The sequence below is a fragment of the Manis pentadactyla genome, chromosome 3 (assembly GCF_030020395.1).
Source record: "Manis pentadactyla isolate mManPen7 chromosome 3, mManPen7.hap1, whole genome shotgun sequence".
Taxonomy (NCBI): Eukaryota; Metazoa; Chordata; class Mammalia; order Pholidota; family Manidae; genus Manis; species Manis pentadactyla.
In genome coordinates this window covers 106355290-106378947 of record NC_080021.1, presented here as the reverse complement: position 1 = coordinate 106378947, position 23658 = coordinate 106355290, and the positions used below count along the sequence as shown (strand labels likewise).

Below are 23658 nucleotides of genomic sequence, written 5' to 3'. Positions count from 1 at the left end.
CTAATCATGAGGAAACAGCAAACAAACCCAAATTGAGAGACTTTATACAAAATCCTGTACTGTTGAAAATGTCAGTCATCAAACATGAAGAAAAACAAAGGAAGTGCTCCAGGCTAAAAGAGATGACAACGAAATGTAATGCCTAAAGCTGCACTGGATGCTGCCCCAGCACAGGTATATGCCCAGAACACGCAGGCTGATGAGATTTGTGTATGGTCTGTAGTTTAGATAAAGGTGTCCTAGCAACGGTCACTTCCTGATTTAGGTCTTTGTACTGCGGACATGTAAGAGAACATCCTTGCTCTTAGTAAATACGCACTGAAGTAATTAGGGGTTAGTATTTCCAGCCTACTCTCAATCGGCTCACAAAATACTATGAATATATAGAGAGAATGCTACAACAAATGGACAAAATGTTAGCAAGTTGGAAATTCAAATGCAGACTTTTCAGTATTCTTGCAACCCTACTGTAAATTTGAAATTATTTCAAAGCAAAAAGTGATTAAAAAATAATTTTAAAAGCTGTTAACAGAAATACTCCAAAAATATCTAAAGTTTTAGAATACATTTTTAAGGTTCCTATCTATAGGAACTATTTATCTCTAAGACATTTTGTACATTTAGACTAAAATTATGAACTGAATTTTCAATTCCATTTAATGTCTTTATACTAGAAATTACAAAATTGTGTTGGTCTTAGTTTTTACTTTATCAATGATGTTTAGTCCAGATCTATGTATATGTTAACGGAAAACACGTCTGCATTTTGCACATTCATTTGAAAAATAATTTACATGTTCCTTTTTATATTTTCCCTTCAATATTGTGCCTTAATGATTGACTTTATCGGTTTCATGTCTATAATTGATTCAGTTTATTTGAAAGCAGTTTTAAGCCAGGATGTTATCTATTAGTTGTGCTCTGATATGCTTATACACAAAGAACCCTGCAACATCAGATTACCAATGCACAATTATTTTGTGAAAGCACAGAAAATTGTTTTGCAAAGTTATTTCCTAACAAATCTAACCTAGTAATTGTGTCAGAGGTTTACTGTGTAAGGTAAAAAGATGACAGGAGGAAGATGTTAATTCCCTACAACAGTGCTTGGCACACAGTAGGCACAAAATAAATATTTGTTAGGGCAGGGTGGGAGGATTATTGCCCAATTCTGTTATCACTTGCAATGTATCATCAGAAATGATGAGATAGTGGCATAATAAATAGCTGCTTACAAATCTAAAGATGTGATCATCTTCTGAGAATTAACAGATGCCAAGTAACAAAAGCTTTTGGTGAAAATGACTTTCCTATATAGTTTATTTTGGCATTCTTTTAACTACTAGGGATATTGCTGTATTAACATCAAATTAAGACCATGAAAAGTAAAAAAAAAAAAAAGCCTATTGTACATACTGTATAATGTATCAAGCTTAAAGCTTTGAAAAATTAAAAATGACAATTTTATAGAATGTCACCAAATATAATTCAGTGTTGCTAGCATCAAAATTCCTTGATATACGTTCTTCTGATGATACATTGCGAGTGATAACAGAATTGGGCAATAATTCTCCCACCCTGCCCTAACAAATATTTATTTTGTGCCTACTGTGTGCCAAGCACTGTTGTAGGGAATTAACATCTTCCTCCTGTCATCTTTTCACTTTACACAGTAAACCTCTGACACAATTACTAGGTTAGATTTGTTAGGAAATAACGTTGCAAAACAACTTTCTGTGCTTTAACAAAATATTGTGCCAGGATGATTTGATTCAAGCCCTGACTCACCCACTGGAAGGAATATTAAGGTGACTTGGAGAGAAATCCCAAAGATGCAGGCACAGGAAACAAGTGCAAAGGAAATTCAAGTCCTTTTTCTTTTTAGAATCACACTATCATTTAAGCACTTTATTTTCTACACAAGGGACAGTTTAGGATAGTTGACAGCTGCTTGAAGAGAGTCCAAGTTGAATCAATGCAAATTTTAGGAATAGGATTTAAAATATTTTTCATGAGACAGGCATCTAGCAAGATAAACAAGTGAACTTCTTATACTGATGTTACCAAAGGGAAAAAATCCCTGAAAATTTCTTCCACAGAAAAATTCAAGAAGAAAACGGATCAGTGTAAAAGCAGAATGAGCATCAGCATTCTGAGAATTTGTTACCTAGTATCTATTGCTCATTAAAACATTCAGCTGCAGAGAAATATTAGAATGTAATGTAATAAAAGAAATAGCACCTTTGAAAAATCAGGTCATCTAAAATGAAAGTTTGCAAAAAACTATTCTGAACTACAAATCTCCAGGTGAAAAAGTCTGAAAAGGAGGTGGTATCACAAACAAGCAATTTCGAAAAGTGTAATGCTATGTGTTGACTGCCAATGCAAATACAGAACATATAAAGCCAAAATACCCCTGTGTATCTATAGTAGGCAAAAAGTTCCTTTTCTTTAAAAGTTACATATTTAATATTCTAAAAGGCAGAATACATTAATATGAGCGGAAGACATTTTTAAAGTACTTACTTAAGAATTAAAGAAGTATTAAGCTAGCTTCAGTGTATTTCTCTATTAAACATGTAGACAGAAGGTTTATTGTAAGACTTCTTGCTATTCAATAGAATTCAAAATAAAATGAGTCTGTTTTAGGTCATGCCCCAAAACTTTTCATTACTTACGTACTACAAAGGGACTATCATAACATGACTTTTATTGTAGATAATTCCATGGTACAGAGCAGCCTTTCTCAGACAGACTTCTGAACATAACATTATGATTAGATCCAATATTAGTTTTTTCAGAACTAAGGCAAAGTATATAATTATAGTCTTTCTAGTGCCTTAAAATCCTTACAGTTGAAAAGGTTGTCCTTGGGTGGTTAATTCAAATAAAAATAAACTTGCTTGGTGGTATAAGGATTTTCAATTGGCCTGCCCATACATTCTAAGAATATTCTCCATTGTGACATCTACTTGAATATTTGTTTTTTGTACAGCCACTTTTTCTATCAAAAGTCTTATGATAGCAAATTATATCCATGCTTCCAAAAATTGTTATTAATAAAAAAATGCTGCCTTAGAACTTGAAGAAATAGATATTGGACTCAGGAAATACCAATACATTATGAACAAGTTATTATAATTATGTATTTACTTTCACTTATAAATATCACATAAATATCACTAGCAGGTACCATAATGTTCAATCATTAAACTAATTTTTAAATATTGATTTAAAAAGCTTTGAGCATATGTTGTGAAAAAATTTAGTCAAACTAAAATAAGAGACCAACAAGATTTTTTTTCCAGGTATACACCCAATTAATTTCTTAATGATCATAACCTATCCAGAAATTGGTAATAAACACTTACATAGCTCTTGTAGAAAATGGACCTGGCACAATGTAAAGACAAATATTGGCAAATGACATGTGTCTCAAGTTATATTTTAAGAAATGAAAACAATCCATGAATATTTCATGAAGCTATTTATTCTTGTTATTAAAACTTGGACACAAGTAATCCTGGTTTTTCTGGAAAGAGCACCTTGTTTGTAGGGATCATTTAATCATCCTTTTCCACAATCACCTCCCCGTGAAGCACCTTTCTTCTTTGACGTAACATATGAAAATAGAGTTGTGGAAACACTTAATTGAAAAAAGAAAAAAGGTAAGCTATTGTTGGAAATTATTTACACTTGAAACCTCTTAAATGTGGAAAACTTTAAGAGCAAGTACATCATATACCACTGCTACCCCCCCCTATTTACAGAGCTCAGGGTAAGGTTATACTAATACTATAAAACATTAGGGTTTTTGTTTTTTTTAGCAAACTTAAATATCTTGATTCATGTACATAATGAACTGAAAGGCTATGTCTGAATTTAGAATTCTGTAACTCTTTGGAATACGGTGCCAGCATGCTTCAGTACAAGGAAAGCTGCCCTTCTCTCCAGTCCACTGGTGTCCTGTACTGAACAGTCTGGTGAACACGTGTGGCTATCCAAGCCTACATAACCCAGCTTCATCTGTGCCCCTCACAAATAGCTGCCCCTGGGCTACCCTTGATCTCAGATATGTGTACACTGGTAACGTGGTTTAACCATCAGGAAAATACACTGGGGAAGAGGCCTGTGCACTCCCTAGATGCATACTCAGAGCCATTAAGGTAGCACATTTCATGGTCCCAGGTTTCCAGAATGTGACCTAGATAGGCAGGGGTACCAATTTTCTACACCTGAAAACACAGTTCCAAAGTTACTGGTTCGATGGTTTTGATCCATGATGTTAGATCCTGGGTTTCCGTGGAGATGCCTCAGTGGTTACAAGGAAGAGGGGAACCCAGTACTTGAACCTGCAACTGTGACATGACGGACACTGAAGCAAGGTCTGGCTCTGCTCATGGTGTGCTGCCATTCACTAGATGCTGGGGAGGGCAAGGGGGTGTAAACAAGTGTGGTAGGTAATACCACTCCTTAGCTCCTGAACTAGCTCTCAGCTGTGGTGGATAATCTGATAAGAGTCAGGCTGAAATGATAGAAGATCAGGGGAATAAAAAACTGTCCAACCATCAAGTAAATTTCTATTTTAGAAAAGCTTAGAAGCTGCAGGGCCTAAGCAGCTAGCCAAGGGTTACACTCACACCTATTAGAGGAAACATTTTATATCTTGTCAATGTAGATTTTAGATTGTATAAACTTTTCTCACTTCCTTTTTTCTCCCACTCACATCAGCCTCACTAATTTTATTGAGAAAAGTAAATAAATAAGGTCTGCTTTTACTTAATTCCTGTTACTATCAAAGTTTGACCTAAAATATGCCATGATTAGTATTTAAATGAAATAAGTAAAGCCTCATCAATTAATTCCAACTATTAAAAGGTGATGAGAAATTAGAGAAGAGGCTGAATTACTCAAAATAATTTTAAAAAAGCAGCTTCATTATTTTTTTAGTGCATAAAGCAACACACAGAAGGCTAAAAAGCACTCCTACATGATTTTTCAAAGTATAGATTTAAAGGATAGAAATGACCTAAAATTTTGGATAAAATGTTGCTATTCAGATGCATAATTCTAAATGCTTGCCAATAGTTCAATGATTTATGCTTTATCTTTTCTTTAAAAAACAAACCATACTAACCTCATTTTAAAATGATTTTGAGAAGGCAACTATTCACATATTAACATTACATTTTTCTTAACTGGGAGAAAGTTTTTGACTCACTTGCTCTTCAGTTATTTCAAATTATGAATACATGTGGACTGAGGTTTTGGTATACTTGTAAGCCATTATTTCTCATTTCTAAACTAGTGCATTATGATTTTTTCCCCCGAAATGTTCGTTGCATATGCTAAATCAAAGTACTAATAAATATATACTTACATGGTATATATGAGGCCATGGTTATTAGGAGAAAATAATAGTAGTCAAAAGAGACATTGTATTTATTAGGAAGTCTTATTGAAAACATTCCTGATTTTTTCACGTATGGTAAGGCAGCATATATCGTAAGAAGTTCACCAGCAACTCCAACAGGATACAAGATGATAAAAAAATTGTATCTGGAAAAAAAAACACCAAAAAACTCAGAGAATTATAACTGGATTCTGTATCATTGATCTCTTGTTACTATTGTATTTTAACTTAAAAATTCATCTTCCCATACCTATTTATAATAACCTCACATAAAGTTATTTTCCTACTTTAATAATTTGCTTATTAATTATAATCCTTTTTTCTCATGGTAGTTTCCATTTTAAATGGCAGGATCTTAATAAGTCCACTTATTTTACAGTACTGAAATAATTATATACATTTAAAAAATGTATATGCAGACTTAAAAGTATTTTCAAGTATGTAAGTATTATAAATACTGTATTGTAAAGTATATGTAAGTATTGTAAGGTACTTCCTCCTGTAAGGTACTAACTCCTTTGACACCTGGATTCATGACTGACTGATCCCTGCAGCTCATTTATTGATCCAATGTGGCATTTTAAAAGACTAGTTATGATCCTGATTTTATATCTAAACCTTGAAATTACAAAAGTCGTTCTCTGGAAGTATTTGGAAAAACTTTTATGGTTAGTAATTTTAAAAAAATTACTTTAGAGAACTGTAATACCACTTAAAACAGCAGTACTATTAATGAATATATTGTCTGAAACTGCTTTCATAGCAAAACAGGTAAGACAAGTTGTTTCCTGAATTCCCACTTTAAAGTAATAGTTAGCTTGCTTAAAACACATCTGAAAAAGTTTCTGTTCAAAATCCAAAATCACAATGTGTTCCTTTGGATTGCGGCAGGTTCTCTAACATAATTTCTGCCTATAGCTGGAACCACCCTCTTAAGTCCATGGGTCTCCAGCAGGAAGAACCTCAAGGACCCAAAGCAATGACATTTCTCTATTAAAGAAAATGATCTTCCTCTGAGTTAGTCACTATGTAACAGTTCCCACAGAAAATGAAGGTAAAAATTTTGGTGGAAAAGGAAAGAAATCAAATTAATCCATAATTTATTTAACAATTTTGTTGGCATAAGAAATATTTATAAAGGAAAGTGAAATTTTCAATATGGCAGAAGCTTGGGACAACTTAAAAATCATCTTATTCCTATGTGCCAAAGATATACAAGGATAAGAGATGGTGGAGGGGGACAGAAATATCTGCCAAAAATAGATTAACTAGTAATTGCTTTCTTACCAGTCTTACTGCAGTTATTTGTCTATCATTGAAATCAATCCTTTCCAACCTCAATTTCCTATCTCAATTTAAGATCACATAACTGAACATTTTATATTTCTCTCTCAAGTATAACATTCACACTTAATTTAAGTGATATTTTTAACTTATGTGACTCTCAAATGACTTTTTGGTAGCATTGTTTTTTAGTAGAAAAAAGTATATCACTCCTAGAATAAACTAGTATAATACCTTAAAGATGGTGATTATTTTTAATGAAATGGGAATAAATTATACAATTTATTTTACTTTATTTGCACTTTAAAAAAGATTGCATGTCACCAACTCTGTTCTAATGGCAGCATGAGAGATTTTACTATTATTCAGAAAAAGATATAATGCTTCCTTAAAGATTCCTAACAATTTTCATCTAAAAGCTTTTTGAAGGGAATCCATTTTAGAAATAAAAATGGAAATCAGTATGAAAACATAACAATAAACAATTGTCTACTCAATTGACTTCTCTAGGAATATGTCTAACATATAAACAGAATCAAAGTATATTCAAACTGTCACAGTAAGCCAACTATTTATACATAAGCCATTTCTAAAGTGAAATTCTGAGAGCAACAGCTCCAACATCTTAACATAAATCAAATATTATTTTAAGTTATTTAATGGGGTTGGCAAATATATATAGACAATCAAGATCTTTAAGGTTTCTGATGTGAAATATAATTATTCATCAGAAATCATAATTAACTGATATGATGTATATGCTAACATGTGCATTTCAAAATTGAAAGATTTTTACAGTACCTTTTTTAACATTAAGGCTATTGAGAAAGCATTTCAAAACAACAAATTTAAACATGCAATGGCAGTTTTGAACTTTTCCAGAAATTCAAGACATGCAAATGCAGTCCAAAAGGCAGACAAAGCTATTATCTTACCACAAACAGATTTTATAAATACAACAAATGAGAAAGGACTATATCGGTGAATTAGTACTTTTTAAGGTGATAGAAGTCTGGAAGACTGAGATCATGCAAAATGGCATTGAGATGCATTCTGGGAGTAGAATCAAGCTACATTTCAAACTGCCAACTTTGTGAAAGGCCCCATAGATAAAATTCAAGAAGTTTTCAGGTACCGTAAGAATAAAACCAACCAAACTGATACAAATAGCGGTGCAGCTTCTTATGACAGACAATGTGTTCAAATTGAAATTAAAATTTTAAAGCATTTTATTGTATACAAAATATTTAAAAAGGATGTAGAGAATATTAAAGTCTGAAAAACTAGATAATACAATTAATGGTGATTATCTTTGTGTAAGTAATTGTGCAAGCAATTAACTATTTTTTCTTCTTCTTGGCTTATTTATATATTCTAATTTATTGTATTTGAACATGTACAATATATGAGTTATAAAAAAGGAGTAATCACTTAAGACAAAGTGTTAGGCTTTTAATATATAGGGATCAAGGACAAATCTGACACTAGTTACGGATTATCTTCAAACAAGTTAGGATATATTAATATACACATCGGAATTTTAAAAAATAACAGAAACATGGGTATAGCATTGCTTATAATATCTCAAAGCAGAATTTATAATATTAGAAAACTGGAAATGATATTAATTCTAGCAACAGAGACCTGGGTCAGTCATACTAGAAAATACTGTGCAACATTCAGTGTTAAAGACTAGATCCAAATGTGCCTGTACAGATTAAAAAAAAAAAAGACCTCCAAGATATAAACAAGTATAACGCCATCCTATTTATGTTTTCATAAGCTCATATTTGTGTGTTCATGTTTGTTAATACAAAAACATTTGAATGGGTAAACTCCAAACTTTTTCTCTCTCCAGAGGAGGTGGGAAGGATGGAGGATAAAAAAGAACTTTTTTATGTACTTCTGTACTGTTTGAGTTTTTTACATTGAGAACATTATTACTTCCATAATTTAACAAAAAATGTAAAGGATGAAAATACTGTTGAATCCTTTTATCCTACCTATGTGGGATGGACGTAAGTGGGATAGACATTCCTACTCCAACTGTCACCTTGCACTTCTTGCCACCTGGCTTTTCACATACCCATGAGTTGTTTTGTTTTTTGTCTCCTCTGTCTTAAGAGGACAGAGATTTTATTGTATTCCTACCTGCACCTCAGGTATGCAGCAGGTGCACAGCAACTACAACATGGTGGATGAAATGAACAAATCTACGCTGGCTTGTGATTTGTTTTCCAAAGAGCAGTCTTGTTTTTATAGTAACTTTGTAAAGTATCAGCTGCTCAGAGAATTCAAACTTTAAAAAGAACATATTTTGCTTTAAAATTTGTTGCTTCAGGATAGATATGTTGAGAACCCTTGAGATAGAAATTTTGTTTACATTCTAAATAATAACAATTTCAAATAACAGTGGCTTTAAAATGTTTGCTTCTACTTTCAAAAAATACCAAAAATGTTGACATTATTTATATAAGATACTAAAAATTGTGGATAGTAGGTTCACTATTAATTTAAATCAACTGAGAAATGCCATATTTTGGAAATACATTTAATTTCAAAAGTATTTATTTTGATTTCAAAGAAAAATGAACCACCAATTCACAAGTTATTTAAGGATACTAATATGTCTTGATCGATTTTACTCAAAAATGTATTAATGATTTCTTTCTAATTTAATTAAGCTTTTAGAATGCAAATTATAGTACTGCTGGTCCAAAACAGCATCCTGGCATCACGGGGCTAAGACAAAAATTTTAATTCTCTGGTGTTAGCTCAGCACACAAAATGCTCATGCACAGAACTGTGAGAAACTAAACTGGAAGACATCGCCACCTGGCCCATTTAATGAAGTATGGCAAGTGGTTGAGAAGATTGAATGTGTAGAAGGAATAGCGAGTGATCTCTGTCACAGTCCACGCGACCAGAAAAAGCACCACACTCTCCTCATTCTGGATCTGCAGAATTAGAGAAATCCACAGTGTGTTTAACCTTGAATTTTTTTTCTCCATGAAGACATTTTATTTTAATTATTTACTAGGGATCTTTTATTATAATGAAATGTTAAGGTTACATAGATACAATACAGAAATTACAGAAAACTTAATGAAGTCACCATTACATAATTCACTAAGCACACACAACTTAAGTATGTCCCAAGTGCTGGAATGGTCCAATTTCTACTGGTTTCTCTCTCTCACCTTTCACTCTAGCCAGTAACTTAAGCATCCAGGCAACTTCACCCTCTCAAAACAAGCATGGGAATGATCTGACTCCCCAACTTCCATTAGTGATCGAATCTACCCATTCTTCAGTAACACTAACTCCTGAATCTACCCCGTTGCCTTTAGCCCTGCTACCACTATTTTAATTTAGGGCCTTATCTTCCCTCACCCAGACTATACTGTTAACAGCCTCCTAAATAGTCTTTCCATTCTCATTGTCTTCAAAGATGGAAGTTTTTCGTTAAAAGAAAAACAAAGAAGCAAACAAATAAAAACCAAATTAGATGCAGCTAGTCTTGCGATTTAAAAGCCTTACTGGTTTCCCACTGCTTAACAGGAGAGAAGGATAAAATCCTACCACCTAACATGATGTTCAAGGTTCTTTACAACCTTTGCTCAGAAATCAAACCAACTTCATCTGCGATCATTCCGTCCCCCACCCCTGCCCAACCAACATCACCTCTCTCTGGTGATACTAACTCTATATATCCAGAATATGCTCTGAACATTTGCCTGTTAACACATGCCATTGTATCTAACTAGAATGCTGCCCCCTTATTACTTCCCATAGAAAACACTTTCTCATTTTTTAAGATCCAGTTCAAACATCACATCCTCTAGGAACTTTTCCCTAACTCTTCCCCTTCCCATGAGCAGTTACTTGTTTATCTTCTTTGTTCTCAAAGCATTGTTCAATTCTCTATTATAACACTTGCTAATTCATATTAAAATCTGTCTGCCTAACTCTTGTGTATCTATCAGTGCTCAAGTTATACATGCCTTCCTCAGGGAAGTCTTCCTTTACTTCCTAGGTCAGGCAAAGTCCCCAGATACTTGCAGTGCATATTGGTCTTGTTTCAAAGCACTAACACTAACATAATGAAACAATTATTTGTGCAACTGCCTGTTTAGCATCATTCCCAATTATACACTACACAAAGTGGGAACCATATCTGTATTAAGAGCTAGATCCCCAGCACGATGTTGGGCAGAGACTACGTACTTTGTTGAATGATTCAACATCCATATGGCTGTGCCCCTGACTCCCCAATAGTCAGTACATAACACAGGTAAGAATGACTTCTTTTTGCAAATTCAGAAATTAGCACAGTGCCAGGTTTACAGAATGCACCCAATAAATGTTGGCTGAATAAATTAAAGAGTGGTGGGAAGGTGCCAGTGGAGAACTATTGTTAGAGAAAATGAAAGAGTAACAGGAAGGCAGAGATCCTCTGGGGGATAAAAGAGCAGATGTATGATTTTTCTCTGTGGACAAGCCACCCTTTAGCTTCTCTTCTTCAGTTAATGTTGGTCACCCTGTCTTGTCTTCCTTCTTCTTCTTCAGTCTTCAGATTCTTTGTGGTCCTGGTCCAGCTACTATGTTCATTCACTGTCTGGAATAGTTTCTCTTTTATTCTGTTAATGTTGGACTCCTGTTTTTAAACCGTGGGGCAATCTGAATAAAAAGTATGGTTTCCTGCATGGCATGCACTCACTGCTCTCCATATGGCAGCTGCTACTTAAGGACCAGTTGGATCAAGTAAGCTGGGTAAAAAATACTGATCAAGAGGGCTAAAGTGTAGAGTATTAATTAAGAGGGCAGAAGGTCAGAGATCTGCCTCCATGCAGACAGGAGGCAAGTAAGTCCAGGAGGCAATGGAAGGGAGGTTAGGTATCATCCCAGGCAGAGAGGAGACAAGAAAGGCGTCTGAGGAATGGAAATGAGGCCAGAGATCTGTCTTCAAGTAGACAGGGGACTCCAAAGGCTGTCAGAGAAGGTCAGAAGGGCCCATCTGGAAAATGATTCTGTTATGGGTTAAAAGGCCCAATGTCCTGACATAGTAAGCATGGTGCGTGTTTATCTAAGAGGATTTAAGACATCAATTAGATTCGGGTCCATCTCCTGTCATGCCTCAATAAGTGATATGCTTATTTTCCCTAAGGTCCTCCTCCCTTGTAACTTTCATTTAGTCTTTTCCATTTGTTCAGATCTACAGAACTACATTTGCTACAACATTCAACAGTAAATAAGGAAAAATAAACTCTTTATACTCACAATTTCAATTATGTAATCAAAGGGAATACACAGGAGAAAACGTTTTAACTATTTGGCAGAATATGAAAATTAGTTTTAAAACTGGAAAACAATGCAGGAAAAGCATATTAGGATTATAAAATGCCAATATTCTGTTTTGCTTATGGTTTCCAAGTCATTCTGCTAATGCACTAAGTCAATGTATAATCAACCATACTTAAATCCCAACCCAACCCATTTATACAATGGTTCTGCTTCCTGAAATATACCAATGTTAATATTTAAGATTCCTATTAATAAAAAAAGCTTTCCTACAGACTCAAGTAGACAACATGTTCATGTCACTTACTGGTTTTATACTGTGAGTAATGAGCCACACCATAAAGATTCTTGAACTCACTTGGACCCCAGCCACAAGCACAGAAGTAGGTACAATTCCTTAAAGAGAAAAACAAGTCAACCATTGCTCAAAGGCAATTTATACCAAAAATAAAAACTACATGAAAAACTTACCAATTAAACAGTGGACTACCTGCAAGCAAATAAAAAAAAACTGTTAAGTCAATAGCATACAACATAAAATAAATCCCTGTCAATGGCATTTTCAACAAATCCTAGGTAGTATGTCATCAGCAAAGTAAGATTAGTTGTGCTCAACAAATAAACTTTCAAATAAAAATTATGATAGAAAAACAGCATTATTGCAAGCTTACCTCAAGCAAGGCAAATGTCTGGAAAAATTTAAGTGTCTTCTGAATGCTTTTATATAAACCTTTGTGTGTTCCTTTTTCCATATAAAAACGTACCATGGCAATAGCTAGAACCAGCCACCTACAGAAATAAGAGTATTTTACAAAGTTCTATCAAAGTGAGTATCACTGATCTTCCTGAAAGGAAATGCCCTAATCTACATAGTAATATGCATGCTTTATTATGCTCTCAGTTAATTATTCTATTTTAAAAACATTTATTTTTATACTGATGCTTCATTGGGATGAACAGAACATATTCCAGACCAACTACATACAAATGTCAAACAATGTTCATTGTATTTTTGGTTTCAGCAGATGAAACTGACAGACTGAAGAAATTAGTTTATTTTAAGACATTTAATAATTACATATTTAATAACTATATAATTGAAACATATTAAATACAAATATATGTTAATATGTAAATACTAATAGTGAAAAAATATAATTACATAAGGCTTTCTTAAAGTAAAAATATGTACTTTATACACTATATAAATACAGTATGTAATTTTAAGTAAAAATCTTTAGTAAGAATGCTTTTTAAAGTTTTTAAATAAATAATAACAATTGTGCCACAGAGGCATACATATAGGTCAGACATGGGTCTGCTTTCAAAGAGTTTGTTTAAAAAAAAAATCCATATGCCCTCAATGCAAAAATCCATTTGCACGTTAAATAGATTCTCTGCTGCGAATTCATGTACTTAAAACACAAGCTGTCTTGGTAGAGACTAACCTTCTTACCCTATACTCCATATCCCAGAGTTACTGATAAGAGGTCATTTTTTTCCTGGTTTCCCTCACAATTACAAAAGCACTTAAAAGTTTAAAAAGTTGTACCACCTCTAAATATTTAATAATACACCTATGGAAATGAGTAGCTACCTCAGGCTCTTAAATCAGTGGTCTTCAAAGTATCTAGTTAAGCAGATTTATGGATTGTAAAATTATTATACAGTTTTTTAAAATAGAAGAACACTCATAAAATGGACAGATGGCTTAAAGATTCCTGCCAAGAAACTACTGATTGAATATTAGCAAAATGCAAGCTCAACAGAATAAGAAAATGGCAAAATGGGTACCTCTAGTCTGGGAACTTCTACCTCTCAGCACATAATGAGGTTAAAGAAATTATTTTTTTAGAGATTTAACAAGTCAGGTAAGCACCTGAAACTATCACAAAGACATATGAAATGTAACAATGTTAATGAGTACACCTTCCGAGTGCTCCCAAATGTTGTAGACAACATTCTAATGCATATTTAATATTTTAATATTTCACCCTCACAAAAACTCTATGAGGTAGGGATTATTATCCTACTTCACTGCTGAGGAAACAAGCAGAAAGGGTTACACAGCCAGTCAGCTGCGACGGAAAGCCACCACTGAGCTCAGAGTCTGTTCTCTTGTATCACTATGCAGTACTGGCCTGCTTCTAAGTACATACTGTGACTTGAGATACTAGCTAATCATAGCAATTTTTCTATTTAAATTATAATTTTAAAAGTTATATGGAGAGTTATGCTCAAGAATTTTAGTGACAGTAATGTGCTATCAAAAAAGTTTGAAGGCCACTGTTTCATATGAGACGATCACCATGTAAAGACATGAAGTGACTAAATGCTAAGTATTAGAGTAATTTATGGTCAAGTTTGAAATTGAAGCCCTGAGGTCTCCTAAGCCGTGGTGCTGTACCTTTTCTACTATTCTACAGCTTTACTGGATTCAGCTGATGGGTTTCCTCCCATATGGCAGCCAACTTTAATTCTGTGCTGAGCAACTAGGATTGCTAATTTGGAGAATGTTTTAGGTACCTTTTGGGTTTAAAATGTTATAATTTCATTATATTCAATTCCAAGACCCTATACTACTTCAAAAAGCTTAATGAGATGTTGTTATATTCACATTTTCCACACAGATCTCTTTTTAAGGCAAATCCAAATCAGATTTTTACAAAAGATCAATTTGAGAGGTAGTTATTAACCTATTAAAGACTTCATCAAAAGATACATTTAGATAGCAAGCTTTCTACGTTTTTCAATAGCATGATATAAAAATTCTTGCACCGTAACATTACAACAAATTTTAATGTTCCATAGGTGGTGGTATTGTCCTAACTAGAATAGTTTATAACACCATTCACTAACCTAGTTGAAATAAAATAAATTAATATTCTGGGATTAGACCACCAAACAATCTACTCTAACCTCTCATCTGTTTTCCAGTAAATACGGCCAGGAGCTAATCTAATCAGTGCTGGTTTCCTAAGTGAGCTTCCCTTCTCATGAAATTTGTCTCTGGAAGATGCTGAGAGGTTTGTCTGGCAGTTCCCTCAGCCTGGGTTTTGCCAGTTGGATATCCACATGTCGTTTAGTATGTTCTTCTGTTCCCTGTATTTCCTATAAACTGACAGTCAATTCTCAGGGCTTGATCAGATAAGATTCACAGTGGAGACTAATTCATAGGCTGGGTGACAATTTCTCTAAGGAATACACAATTATTGGTTGTCCCTCTTGTTTGGGATGTTAGCAGCATTGACGATTATTGCCCAGGTTCATTATGTCCGCAGTTATTGAAAAACAGTAATATCCTAATTTTATCATTTCTTCCTGACAGTTCATGTAAAGCGACCATTTAGAGACTTGTACCAGAGATGGTCTTTGATGTTTACACTATCTCTACTTTCATTTGTTGCTTGTAGACACCTCTAAACTGCCTTTCCTAAACTAAGAACTTTGTTTAGCAGCCAATACGTGTTTCAATTTATCGTATGTAGAAAATCATGCTGCTAAAGTTAAGCTGAAAGGCTCATAAGAGAAAAAAAAACAGAGTAACTGGACTTCATTAAAATTAAGACCTTCTGCTCTTTGAGAGACATTGTGAAGAGATGAGAAACAAGGCAAAACTAGAGGAAATATTTACAAATCATATATCTGATAAAGGATTTGTAGCCAGACTATATAAACAACTCTCAGAATTTAATAACAGAAAATCAAACAATCCCATAAAAAATGGGCAAAGGATATGAACAGACCTTATACCAAAAAAGATATACAATTGGTGTAACACATGGAAAGATGTTCACTGTCTTTGGTCACTAGGGAAATGCAAATTAAAATCACAATGAGATGTACAATATACCTATGAGAATGTCCAAAATTATCATGACTGACCAAATCAAGTGCTGATGAAAATGACCAATAGCTAGAACACTCACTCATTGCCTGTGTGGATGTAAAATGGTGCAACCACTTTGGAAAACAGTTTGGCAGTTTCTTAAGAAATCAAGAATACGTCTGCCAGGTGACCTAGCCATCACACATGTATATGTTTATCAAAGAAAAATGAAAGCAGGTATCTATGCAAAGACTTGCACATGAATACTCAAAGCTTTGTCACAGTCCCAAACTGGAAAGAACCCAAATGTCCATCAACAGGTGAATGCATAAATATACAAGTTGTGGTAGATCCACACATGGATATCTCCTTCTCAGGAATAAAATGTTTGTTACTTAATGTTTTGGGAAGTGTATAGGCCTGAATATTAGATTTGTCCTCATTAATAATTTCCATTATGTATACTGTGAAAATATCTTAAATACTTTTTCTTCCTGCATGATGTCCATTTGTAAATTAACTACTAGGAACAGCAAATACCATTTTTAAACATCCACTGTGTGTCAGGTACCCAGCTGACCACCTCATTCATTATCTTTTTAATTATTTTTAATAATCTAGCAAAGTAGTTGCGTTGTTCCAATTTTACTGAGGAGAAAACTCAAGGACAGAGAGGTTAAGTGATTTATCTGTGTTTACCCAGCTAAAAAGTAGTGAAAGATAGCCTTTAATCAACACCTTCCTGTACCATTAACAGTAAAATTCAACCATGTTTGCAAGGCAATTAAGTCCCTGTGCAATGGCCTAAGCTACTTGTCCATCTTAATTTCTTACCCCACACTTCAGGCCCATTTGTTGTTGCCTCAATAAGATGTCTGGCAATGTCACATCTCTGTAACCTAACTCATGCTCTATCCTCACCCATGCCTATCTGTGAAATACTACTCATCCTCCAAAGCTCAGCTGAAATGCTATGATCTCCCTCACAAAGCTTTCTCTGATTCTCTCTACCTGTCTGACCTGTCACTCTGTTGAGCATATTTCAATCTGTCTTTTATTATCCCAGGTTACATTTCTTCAAGGACAAGGCCCAATATATTTTTCTTACGTCTCACTTCACCTAAGACAATGCAGTTAACACATATAAGATCAGAATTGTTTGCTAAAAAGTCAAAAAAAAGCATGAGAAAGAGATGCTCACTTTTCTAGTCAAGCACCTATTATGAGTTAAGTACCATAAAATCCTTACATCCTTTAAAAGTATAACTCTACTCCTGGGGATTCACCCTAAGCAACTAAATCAACAGAAAGGAATAAAAGCAAAACATCATTAAAGGCATGATTTAATTCATTTTTATACATTACTCTATCACTCATGTAATCATGAAAGACTATATATTAACTACATTGAAATATTTAATAGAATATTAAAACAAGAGTATGTAATAGAGCAGATACTATAACTACAATGCTCTGTAATATGTATTCATTCACTCAATACTTATTGAGTGCTTCACAAAGCTTACACTCTAATGGGAGGATGACAGACAACAGCAACAAGACAAATAAGCAAAATACATCATTCAGTTATATGGCAACAGTGTGATGGAGAAAAATAAAGCAGGCAAGGGGGATAAGGAGTGTTTGTATGGGGCTGCTATTTGAATGAAGGCAGCCAGAGAATGTCTCCCTGAGAATGGAGATTTGAGTAAAAATCTGAAGAGAGTTAGATACTTGTATGAAAGAGAGTAAGGAAAAAGGGAAAGGCATTAGGAAAGTTCTTTTTTAGATTTGTGTAAAATTTTTATTTTTTAAATATTTTATTGCTTTCAAAACTATTCTAAAAATTAATAAACACAAAAATTCTACTAACCCTGAAACACAAAATAAGCAAGTTAAGTAAATACACACAAAGAACTTCAACCAACCCTCTGCTATCCACACCATTAAATGTTTCCCACTTTCCACACCACTTCTCCAATCTTATTTACCACTATCCCCACCCTTCAATTAAATCAAGAGAATATAGCAGGCTTTCTCATATCTCATGCCTATTTCCAGAATTCACCTCATTTGAATTATCTATCCTCACTATGCCAATCCTATCTTTCAAATCTCATCACCTCTAGAAAGCCTCCAATAAGTAGGTTGCAGGTATTACTAGATTTCAGTTACTCTTGCCTTTTAAGTACAGATGAAAATGACAAGGGACTTTCTTAATATACACAAGTTTCAGAGAAGCAGTAATTCATTAGGTTGGTAGGAAAGATGGCAATGAACTGTGAGAACACAAAGTAGAGAGCATTTAATTCTGCTCCATATGCGGTAGGAGACTCAGAAACTTCAAAAAGGTTGGCCTGATTAAAAGTCATGGGAGGAATAAACAGGACATAATACAAAGAGTGAACAGTCTGAGCAAAGATGGAGAGAGCGGTCAAAGTAGAAAGGCTTAGTGCTTTGAGGGCACCATGAGTTAGAAGAGATTTCAAATGCAATAAAACCAGAAAAAGGAATTGGGGAGCGTATTGCAAAGGGTCCTGAATGACTGGCAGCCTAAATCCCTTAGATTATGGTGGTGATGATGGGGAGTCACTGGTGACTATTAAACTGGAACTATGCATTGATTTTCATTTCTTGAAGGCCAAGAGTAACTTGGCTTATAAAAGAGAGAGTGGACTGGAAAGGGAGGGGACAGCCAGACCAGTTAACAAGTGTCAGGTGTCCAAAAATATGTATTAACTGCAAGAGACTATTACAGAGGACAAAGAATTCTTTCAGCCTCTACTATACCTAAAGACAGTAGCGCGTGGTGGGTACTCCATTGTTCTCCAGTTGCTTTGAATCTGTTATTTTTCTCCTTCAAGATTACAAAATTTAGTAAGGTGGAAAGGTGATGTAGTAGCCTACCTCTGGAACCAGATCGTTTGGGCTGAAATACAAGTCTGACACTCTCTGGTTGTGTGACCCTCGGCAAGTTACCTAACCTCTTTGTGCCTCAGTTTTCTAATCTATCAACCTAATTATCATGCACCCCTCACAGGACTGTAGAAGACTAAAACTGATAATAGTCCATCTAAGGTAACCAACGCAGTGCCCGAGACACCGAAAAATCCTCAATAACTATCATATTTTTTATAAACTGCATGTGGTATTCAGGACTATGCACTAAGCATATAATAGGGGCTTGGTACTGGGCCAAATCATGTATTAAATTTTTGTTAATCTTCTTCTATAAGCCCTGGAGAAAGTTTAAGATATTAAACTTTCCCCCACATTTTTGTAGGTTAATAATATTTCATATGATAATGCAACGTCTTTAAAAGGAAATGCAATTTAAAAACTTAAGAGCACTTTCCCGACGGGTTTTGAAAAGCAGTTGACACAGAAGTCACTCTGACGGCTTACTATCTACTGAGCGATAGTCACTGTGTAACCTTAACTTTAAATCATATTCAAAGCCAGGAATAAAAGTACAGGGAACCAGGAAACGGAGCATGGGGCAATAAAGATGCTGGATACCAGTGCCATGCTCCGACTCCGCTAGGTTTTTAGAACATGGTCCCAAGTAAGAAGCTGTCGGGGTAGAACAGCTTACTTAAAAAAACCACAAAAAAAACAAAATCGTGGTGACATTAACAGTTAGGAAAACTGTGTGGCATGAAGAACACGCTTTCGGGGCAGGCGGCCGAGTAGCAGGTCCGGGCATCGGCCTGGGCTCCGGGCCCCAGCGTGGCTGGACGGGCGTTTCTCCCACAGAAGGAGCAGCGAGCGGCAGCCCCAGGCGGCCCCGCATTCCTTCCCGGGTCTATACTTAACCTCCCGCCTGCGCCCCGCGGCCACCGCGCCCCACCGTGCACCGTATTAGGCAATGCCGAGCGCGCAGGACCCGCCCCCCGCCCCGCTCCATTCAGCGCCCTCGCAGGCGCCCCTCCCCCACGGCCCCGCGCGCACCCCCCGCCGCTCCACCAGCGCCCCGACGCTGAGTGCCGGGGGGCGGCCGCGTGGGGACAGCCAGGAGCAGAAAGACCTCCGGGGCGCACGTACCCCGCGGTCATGGCGATGTTATAGAAGGTGAGCCAGACGGTAGCCAACAAGCTGAGGCGCCGCCGCTTGCCGGCGGCCTCCCTCTCCTCGCCGGCGTCCGGGGCGCCGCCGTTGGTGCCGTCCTCCTCGCTGGACGCCATGGTGGCCGCGGGGCCCAGCGTGGTGGAAGAGAGGGGAAGGGGGAGTGGGAGGGAGCCCGGCCGAGTGCTCCGCAGAAGCGCCGCCGCCGGCTGCTGCAGCCTCAGGCGCCCCACGTGCCGCGCTCAGGGGGCTCGGCGCCGCCCGCCAGCAGGCCCGCAGAGGGAGGAGCGGGCGCCCCCGGCCGCCGCCCCGCCCCCGGCCCTCGGGAGCACGCGCGGGGCAGCTCCTCCCAGTTTCGCGCGGGGCGCCGGGCGCCAGGGGTCTGAGAACCCCCCTGGCTCAATTTCTCGGCAGCGGCGTCGTTTCTGCGCCCACGGAGAAGGTGTCCAGTCCTATTTGCTAGCTGCGAGACCTCCTCTGAGAGAGGCGCCCAGACGTCGTGGGCGCCCGCGACGTGCGCCTGGAGGGTGCGTCCTGCCGGGACAGGCTCACACCTGGACTTGGCAGCCCGGCCCCGGCCGGCTTTTTGTAGGGTAGTTTCTGGTTGTGGAGACAGGTAGAGGGATCTTCCCGCCAAAGGCTCATTCATAAGATCATCTGGGGAAGCAGCATCCACTTCACCCTGTTCACTTTTACTGGCCAGAGGGGCACGTCTAGGGGGCATACGATAGGATCGCCCCGCTTGTGTGCGTTCCACTGGAGCAGTGGTCTAAGGACATTGATTTCAGTGCAGCGCAGAATGGTGGCTATTACAGCTAAACTGGAGGAAAGGTTAGAACAAGATAGCAAAGGAGAAAATTTGAACAGATACTGGAAATCTACAGATACAGGGCTAACAAGAACCCCGGGTGAAGATAGTCTCCCACTGTTCTCCACTTTTTATCTCTTTACTTTTTAAAAATCTTTTCCCAGATACCCATGTTTTCTTTTTCTTTTTTTAAAAATTTATTTTGGTATCATTAATCTACACTTACATGAGGAACAGTGTTTACTAGACTCCCACCATCACCAAGTCCCCCCCCAACATACCCCATTACAGTCACTGTCTATCAGCGTAGCGAGATGCCATAGAATCACTACTTGTCTTTGTGTTGTACAGCCCTCCCTGTGTACCACCCCCCCACATTGTCTGCTAATAGTAATGCCCCCCACCCTTTTTTCCCCCTTATCCCCTCCCTTCCCACCCATCCTCCCCAGTCCCTTTCCCTTTGGTAACTGTTAGTTCATTCTTGGGTTCTGTGAGTCGGCTGCTGTTTTGTCCCATGTTTTCTTAATAGCTCTTCCCTCTTTCTCCTTAGAGCACACCGTGAAGAAGGCAGGCTCTGGAGTCAGATTACTAAAATTCAAATTCCAAATTCTTGACTCCCAGCAGTTTTATTAGCTGTGTGAACTTGGGCAACTAAACCTCTCTTTGCCTCAGTTTCCTCAAAGGGAATAATTCTAAAACCTAAGTCATGGGGTAGTTATAAGATTTAAGTGAAATCATCCATGTACACCACTTACAGGCCTGAAACAGTGTGAGTCACCCAAATCAGTGTGTTAACATATTCTGGCGACTTGGATCTCTGCTGATCCTGCGAAAGAAATCCTGCGCAGGCCAACGGAAGCAATCTGCTTGTTGGGTCGTCCTCCTTGAACCTGAGCCTGGTCCCTGGCAGACCACAGGACACCACATAGACCTAAGTCGGGATTACTCCTCAGGGTATGGAATCATCCTCATGCGGAGAACAGGATCAGAGGGCACACCAACGAGAGAAAGGGGCACCCCATCCACACGGGTCCAGATCTGGGTTCCTGGACTACGTGCACTACCAGTCTGCTCCTGGAAACTTAGATTCTAATTTTGAGGAAAACGTTCCCCTGTGGGGATGGTATGGAGCCGGGGGGCCTGAAGCATGCTTGGGGAAGAAACAATAGCTGAAAGTTGTTCAAATTTGATGAAAATACAAACTTTTTTAAAAAAGCATTTAAATTGGAAAGGAAGAAGTAGAACTATTTATTTGCAAATGACATTGTATAATTAGAAAAGCCTAAGGACTCCACAAAAAAGCTACTGGGACTAGTTGCAGAATAAAGGTCAGTTTCACCACAGTCAAGTTTTCTACATTCTGGAAAACTGGATATTGAAATTTACAGTAAAACCATATAGTGATCATCAGCAGGCAAAAACATGAAATATACAGGGATAAATTTAACAAAACATGTGCAAGACCTGCACACTAAAAATGTTAAATCACTGCCAAAAGAGACTGAAGCCCTAAATAAATAGCTATTCCATGTTCATGAAGAAGACTCAATTATTGTTAAAATGTTAGTTCTCCTCATATCCCAGCAGAAAGTTCTTATTTTTTGACAAGTAAACTCTAAAATTTATACAGAAATACATAGGAAGAACAAAGAGCACAAACAGACCTGTTTTCATTTTAGTATAAAACTCTAGTTTACTAGACAGTGTGACTGGTAAAGGATTGACACATGTATCAATGAAACAGTCGAGACCCTTATGTATGTGGTCAACTGATTCTCAACAAAGGTGCCAAAGTAAGTCTTCAGCAAGTGGTGCTGAAGCAACTGGATATCCACATGAAAAAAATGAACCCTGGCCCTCACATTTCACCATAGACAAGTATTAATTTGATATGGATCACAGATCTAAACAAAAAAGCTAAAACTATAAAACTTCTAGAAGAAAGCAGCAGAATCTTTACAATCTTAGAGAAAGCAAAGATTTAGACACAATGGAAAAACCACTAATCATAAAAGATAGCTGGAACTTCATGAAAATGTACAATTTCTGTTATCCCAAAGACACCAGTAAAAAAGTGAAAATATTCATAATACATTTATCTGTCAAAGAACTTGTATTCAGAATATATAAAGAACCCTTGCAACTCAATAATACAACCGGAAGATTTGAACAGACCACTAAGAAGATACAGAAAGAGCAATAGCACATGAAAAGATACTCAATCTTATTAGTCATTAGGGAAATGCAATTAAACCCACAGTGAGATACCACTACATCTAATATTTTTCATTGTTGGCAAGGATGTGGAGCAATTGGGATTCTCATACAAGAGAATACCACTTTGGAAAACAATTTGGCAAATTTAAAAAAAGATCAGCATATAAGTATTTATCATATGACCCAGCAATTTCATTCCTAGGTATTTAACCAAGAGAACAAAAACAGGTCTACACAAAAACTTGGACACAAATGTTCACAGCAGTTTTTTAAATTCATTTTATTATCATTAATCTACAAATACATGAATAACATTATGGGTATTAGACTCCCCCCTTCACCAAGTCCCCCCACAAGCCCCATTACAGTCACTGTCAATCAGCATAGTAAGATGCTGTAGAATCACTACTTGTCTTCCCCTCCCTATGCACTCCCCCCCCATTATACATGCTAATCGTAAGGACCCCTTTCTTTTTCTCTGCCCTTATCCCTCCCTTCCCAACCCTCCTGCCCAGTCCCTTTCTCTTTGGTAACCATTAGTCCATTCTTGGGTTCTGTGCTTCTGCTGCTCTTTTGTTCCTTCAGTTTTACTTTGTTCTTATACTCCACATATGAGTGAAATCATTTGGTACCTGTCTTTCTCTGCCTGGCTTATTTCACTGAGCATAATACCCTCTAGCTCCATCCATGTTGTTGCAAATGGTAGGATTTGTTTTCTTCTTATGGCTGAATAATATTCCA

At 36.8% G+C, this 23658-nt stretch overlaps 2 protein-coding genes across 4 annotated transcripts in view; one reads left to right on the top strand and one right to left on the bottom strand.

Moving 5' to 3' along the window:
- Positions 1-3470: 3470 nt before the first annotated feature.
- HACD1 (3-hydroxyacyl-CoA dehydratase 1) lies at positions 3471-20224 on the bottom strand. 3 transcript variants are annotated; one of them, XM_036889010.2, is made up of 7 exons: positions 19872-20217; positions 12670-12787; positions 12470-12488; positions 12306-12394; positions 9533-9654; positions 5381-5559; positions 3471-3646 (listed from the first exon to the last, which is right to left on the bottom strand). In XM_036889010.2, the coding sequence occupies exons 1-7, from the start codon at positions 20009-20011 to the stop codon at positions 3564-3566; spliced, it is 750 nt and encodes a 249-aa protein (XP_036744905.2). In that variant the 5' UTR covers positions 20012-20217; the 3' UTR covers positions 3471-3563. The 3 variants fall into 3 exon arrangements, with proteins under 3 accessions (XP_036744905.2, XP_057354238.1, XP_057354239.1); XM_057498255.1 differs by lacking the exon at positions 3471-3646 and adding an exon at positions 3653-4424 and having other exon boundaries at positions 19872-20224; XM_057498256.1 differs by lacking the exon at positions 3471-3646 and adding an exon at positions 3653-4358 and having other exon boundaries at positions 19872-20222.
- STAM (signal transducing adaptor molecule) overlaps positions 19773-23658 on the top strand; it is an 81682-nt gene continuing 77796 nt past the window's right edge. The window contains exon 1 of the mRNA XM_036888978.2: positions 19773-19898. The gene's annotated coding sequence lies outside the window, so the exon portion shown is untranslated. The remainder of the gene's footprint in view (positions 19899-23658) is intronic.